We start from the raw sequence: 6,013 nt of genomic DNA on the forward strand, positions 1-6,013 counted from the left end.
GGTATAGATATCGAGGGACTGCCAAATATGCTACTTGCATGTCTTGGGATACAAGACTCTCTCTCTCTCTCTCTCTCTCTCTCTCTCTCTCTCTCTCTCAGACGCTTCTTCTGTTCTCTTCAGAATTCTTCAGAAGGCAACTTGCATCAAAATGATAGTGAATTTCCGTTTGCCCCTTTCAGAGACAGAGAGTCCGGAATCCTTGTAAAGCATCCAAGAAAAACGAGAGGCATTATTCACAACCATCCGGAGGGGAAAAATGCTAACAAAAGGAGAAGAATTGAAAACACACGGTCTATCATGACATATATTATATGTCAATTCAGGAGGGACTGGGATAATCATAATAATTTACATGTGATCCAACCGTCGTCATAGAAATTCAAATGCAGCTTGCCCTTGTCTCTGTATTTCATTCCACATGTGAAAAACCGCCACCACTTTCAGCCTTCGTCCTGCACACAGTGAGGCTCGGTTGATGGTGAAAATAGCGAATGAAATGTGATGCATGTCTGCCTTTGCCAGTCTACAATAATGTCAAACCTAATCAGCTAGGAGCACATCAGTCGCATTGCGCACCAGAGGATGCACATCCCCAAATGCGTACGGTCCTTAAAATGCAATCAGCCCTAGAATTGGTACATTATGGCACATGCATTATGATTTTCGAGGGAAGGTTACCAAACAAATTTGCAAAACTCTGATTAACTTATAAAACACCTCTTAGTTTCGATTAATTAAAGCTCCATGCCATCAGAGATGCTCAACACCATGTTCGTGCTTTCTAGAAGCACGATAACTAACAGGTACTTTCAGCAGTGAAGATACTCACAAGTTATGACCTCACTCCAAATAAAGTAAAGAATAAAATTTCTTTTATTCAGCAAGATCTCATTTTAAACCAAGTAGCTGGAGAATTATTTTGTGGAGATGAGCTAGGAAGAGGAAGACTTACTTATGGTCAGAAGGATTCGGCATTAATTCATATACGATGGTAGCAACAACGTCCCTCTTCAACTGGTCAATCACAGTTCAGCACATATGTCAGTTAAGAGCACCAAGGTAATTCATGAAATCAATCTGCTATGATATTACCTGAGTAGCTTCGCCTTTAAAGCCAATGTAATGTATCTGGCTCGTGTCACCCCCAAAGTTGTCAGGAAAATGCAACGTAATGTTGCCCACACTTTGAAATTTTGAGTACCTAAAAATGAGATCAAAAGGTGTAAGAAGACTAATGTATTTTCAGTGTCTTTCTTACGTGATTCCTCCCTCTCAAAATGGGCATCTCCCAACAGAACTCTCTTCTTTTTCCCTTATTAATTACGTTCACGTTTCATGAAAGTTGGTGACGTGCAAAGTAGAAACGAACATTGAGCAATTACCGAGTTTGATATTCCAACATTCCTTGCATGTTTTCAGCCAAATCCCATTCCTTCAAGTAAAAACAAAAGATTATTATATGATCGCTGTATACACAATCAATGACCGCACAGATTAGCTATGAAAAGTACCTGGACAGCTTGCATACTCTGGGCATCTGAAAAGTCAATGCCCTCTCTATTGATAAACCTGATTGAGACCACATTTACTTAGCCTAGAAATCAACAAGAATATAAACATATGCAAGAAAACCATAAGAAATGAATATCACTGAAATGAAAGTGGAAAATACTAGTACAACAATGTGCAAGTAGCCACTTGACATTAAAATTCTAGCATTGACAAAAATTGACTCGCACCAAAGACAAAATTGGGGAATCAAACTTACACCCTCATCTTTGACGGACTTGTTCCATCAGCACCACCGACAATTGAAATACTCTTGATCTTGACATCCGAAGTAAATCTATTTACAAGCGATTAAATGATTAGAAAGACATAAGTATGAACCTTTCAACCCAGAAGAAAAGCACATTTGTACCAAGCAAAGAACACATGCACACTCATGGAGAGAGAGAGAGAGAGAGAGAGTGTATCACCAGCACAGAGAGAAAAACAGCCAGCTCTTTATTTATTTTCTTCTATATTATGAACTTCCAAAAATAGAGTAGTTAAAGTAACTATTTAATCCAGAAAAAGTTGAAGACGTCCACGAAAATGCAAAAAGGAAAAAGAGAAAAAAGGCAAGTTCTGCATGTATTTTCTTCTAAATTTTGAACTTCCAACGATAGAGTAGTTGAAGACATCCAAGAAAATGCAAAAAGGAAATGACAGGGAGGCTAGCTGAATTTTAAGTAAGCATTGCAAGTCTATAAGATGTACTCAGCACTTGCAAACAGTGACAAAGATTTAGAAAAATTGGTGCATCAGGAATCAGTTATTCGCCTCCGTATATCTAAATAAACTCATAATTACAAGTATGATTTGGGCAAGGATCTACGTGGCCCTGAGAATCTACATTAGAAGGCAAAGAAGAAAAGGAAAGGGCCAGCTCTGCAACAGATCCTGGTGGTAATGACACCATAAGTCAGCTCTTCAAGCATACAATGGAAATTCCGGAAAGGATCTATGGAGATTCTAACAGATTGACTAATCCACATACTTTCCACATAAGAGGTTTAATAAAACATCTGCAAAGCCCCATGAAAGAAAAAGACCAGGGACTATTTGCATATTTGATGTTTTATCCCACAAAGTTGATGAACAAAGACATTACATTTAAAGCATAACGCAATCAGCAACTCAGAGCAGAACTGCTAATACACAATTCAACATACAGATTTGGGCCCTCATTAACTTACGGAATGAAAACAAGTAACTCAGGATCACCATCATTGCTTTCCAAGTAGCCCTGTTACAGTGTCCACACATAAATAATGAAAAACATAATAACAAACATGAAACAGTTATACTGAAACGTAAATACCAAGTCATAGAGAAGTGGCAGGGAGAGGAGGTTGTTCGAAGGATAAGACCCGATAACTCTAAACAATAACCCTGAAACATATTCCACATACAGACATGACTCATTAATCACCAGCTATTTTGAGATTAGCACCACCTCCAGTTGAACAAGGACACATAAGTGCCAACCAAGAACGTGGAAGATCACTACCCAAATAGTAATGATCAAGCAGGTCGACCTGATATAAGTACAGGTACAGGCTTAAACCGATCAATGATGAAAAGGAGAGAGGTTCGAATGTCAATGGTTCATTCAGAACTTGATGAAAGAAATATGCCTAGAAAGTAGACAGGAAATTGATTTTGAAGCCGATTTAGCAACATCTCATGTACAAAACAGTTTCACTACAACCAACTAAACCATGATACGTTACATATTTTTTATGCCGCCAGATACATCTTCAACCACTATCCGGATTTATCAGAAAGACTGACCAGCAATTCCCACAGAACCATTATCATGAACCCATTGCTTAAAGTACTTTACCTTGCCCAACATAACCTGGTACAAGTAATGTCTAATAGAGTCGACATTTATTTTAACAAAACATAGCATAGTCATCCAATTACCACCAGGGATCAAAAATTAAATAGAATGGGCATCCTTAGTTTGTTGATATCTGTTCCAAAATTTTTATGAAGGTCTTGGAGTTAGACACTTAATGCATGAGGAGCAACTGCCAAGTTGCAAAATACACACAGTAAGATGGTAAAAGTTGTCTGATTAAATATGTTCTGGTTTCAGGTTGCACTGTAACAAAACCTGTTCATAACATTGTCCAAGTACGAAACTAAAAAAACTATACCTAGAAGTGTGCATCAAATAATTGAGGAAACACAGTGGTAGAACAACAATTTACCTCAGAAGAATTCAAGCGATGCTCCCAAGCTTTAAACACTGACTTCACGCTTCCTGGAACAGCCTCGTTGAGTGCTGATACCTAAGACAATCGACAACCATTACAAGCAGAGAACACCACAACATGGAGGCCTCCATCTTATTCCCATCACATCTCCAACAAGCTTTTAATAGTTACCAATTAGCAAACAACCATTCCACCAGGATACACAGGGTTCAGAGACCGCATCATTGGTGCAGAATATTGGCAACGATCTTCTCTCCCTCTTAAACTACTCAACTTTAGTTAACAAGGAAGCTTGCAAACAAAAACAAGATATTCATTCTTAGACTGTCTTTATCATCAACTCACAAAGCACTCCCCGCAACGAAGAGAACATAGCTGCAAAGTGGACATGGTCTGGCACAACGATGTGCCCAAAGCCAGACAGCAGACACAGGCAATAAGCTAAGAAAGGTTCCAACAGCAATTAAAGGCGACATCTACACAGAGCATATCTATAACCCCAATCTATCAAACTATGTTACCAGACCAAAAACGGCCCAATTCTTAAGCGCAAGCTGAACAAGCTAGCTCATAGACAAAATACAAGACGTGCAGGCCAATCTGGGACTTTGAGATAACAACGCACGTCGGAGGCTAACAATCTGCAACTCCAATCGTCGGCAATTGCTACAAGCACGACACGCCACAGCAAAGCAATCAAACAGAAGAACAAAGTGAGAAACCTAGTCCCGACTCGAAATCAAACAAGCGGAAGAAAACCGACGTGACCCTGGAGAGAGAGAGAGAGAGAGAGAGAGAGAGACCTTGGCGAGGTCGATGTGCTTGAAGAGGGACCAATTGGAGGAACAGTCGTGGTCTTCGCAGCTGTGATCGTGCATACACGCCATTCTCCCACGTCTCCACCCTGATCTCTCTCTGTCTCTTCAAATTTTAGCGATAGCTCGCAGAATTTGCTTCGGCTTTAGAACGGACCCTCGGTCGGAGGAAGACGCACGCTCTGATTTTCAAGCGTTCCTTCGTGGGTCGCCATTGGCTATAAAACTTCCGGGCGCGGCTCACCACCGATTCGCCGCGCTGGCTGGGCCTCTCTCTCTTGGGCTTATGGCGAAAAGTAAAATTATGCATCTTTAACGGGATAACTGACCTTCGTTTGCTTTTCAAGTTTTTAACTCCTAAAAACTTATTTAATAATAATTAAATAAAAACTCCTAAAATCCATGTGACTCTTTTTTTTTTTTTTCAATGCAAGGAGCGCTACATAAGATGCTAAGCATTTAGAAAAGAAAATAGACAATACACATAAAAAGCAATCAAAAGGCAAGGACAAGACAACGGTCACCCTCACCACAACCGAGCGATCGGTGGCCACGGCACCCTCCCCCCCAAGGCAAGGGTTGCCTAGCCCTCACAACAATCCATGCTAGAGCTAGGGGCGATTCTTGCTCGATCGTGGCTAAAGCCATTGCAGACAACGACCAAATCAGGACCCGCTCGTGGCGAGGGCCATCCTTGCTGATGGCGTAATAAGGGCCCATTGCCCTCACCGGCAAGAAAGGGGATGGCGCCATCCTCGTCTTATTAAACTCCCCCCTTGAATTTTTTTTCTTATGTGTCAATTTAATAGAAAAATGATAGTGTTTAGTGTTAACGAAAATTAATATCGACGGGTCCTTTCGTTCGGGAACGACGGAGGTAGCCATTAGCTGCAGCCATAGAAATGAGCCTCTCCCTTTTAATCGGTTATCAAAGCCCACCGGAACCCCCGTGGGTCTTACTTTCTTTCCATTCCTTGTCTCTCCTTCTCAAACTCTTTGAGTTAGTTAATGAAATCTTGTTCCAACCAAAAAGAAAAAACGTGAAAAAATTTGAAAATGTTGAATCGAAACAAGTTTTAAGGCTCTTCCCCTAATTATCCATGTTGGAAATGATACAAGACAACAAGAACAAGAACCAGAATTTAATCAACGTCGCTAAACAGACGAGAAAGTCAAAGCAGAGATCCCATTTGAAACAAAGGATTCACAATCAGCGGTAAGGAAGGGGTGTGTACACAGCACATAAAAGTATGACAAAAGGGGTCGGAGTTCATCTCGCACCCGTATTCGTACGTAATACACACGTCTACTTTACCGATTACACCTCTACCGCTTTCTTTTCTTGTGTCCTCCTCCCTTTTGAGAATGATTATTCGCTTCCTGTATTTCTAAACGAATTCTTTTTGGAGGTGGTCCGATGGATCC

General features: G+C 40.6%; 1 protein-coding gene across 1 annotated transcript; it reads right to left on the bottom strand.

Moving 5' to 3' along the window:
- Positions 1-272: 272 nt before the first annotated feature.
- Positions 273-4,911, bottom strand: LOC115727341 (PITH domain-containing protein 1). The gene is made up of 10 exons (XM_030657549.2): positions 4,746-4,911; positions 4,577-4,713; positions 3,768-3,848; positions 2,745-2,794; positions 1,772-1,849; positions 1,515-1,572; positions 1,386-1,435; positions 1,096-1,204; positions 956-1,017; positions 273-455 (listed from the first exon to the last, which is right to left on the bottom strand). Exons 2-10 carry the CDS (start codon positions 4,658-4,660, stop codon positions 413-415), a joined length of 615 nt encoding a protein of 204 aa, XP_030513409.1. The 5' UTR covers positions 4,661-4,713; positions 4,746-4,911; the 3' UTR covers positions 273-412.
- Positions 4,912-6,013: the final 1,102 nt, after the last annotated feature.

The sequence above is a fragment of the Rhodamnia argentea genome, chromosome 1 (genome assembly GCF_020921035.1).
Source record: "Rhodamnia argentea isolate NSW1041297 chromosome 1, ASM2092103v1, whole genome shotgun sequence".
NCBI classification, from domain to species: domain Eukaryota; kingdom Viridiplantae; phylum Streptophyta; class Magnoliopsida; order Myrtales; family Myrtaceae; genus Rhodamnia; species Rhodamnia argentea.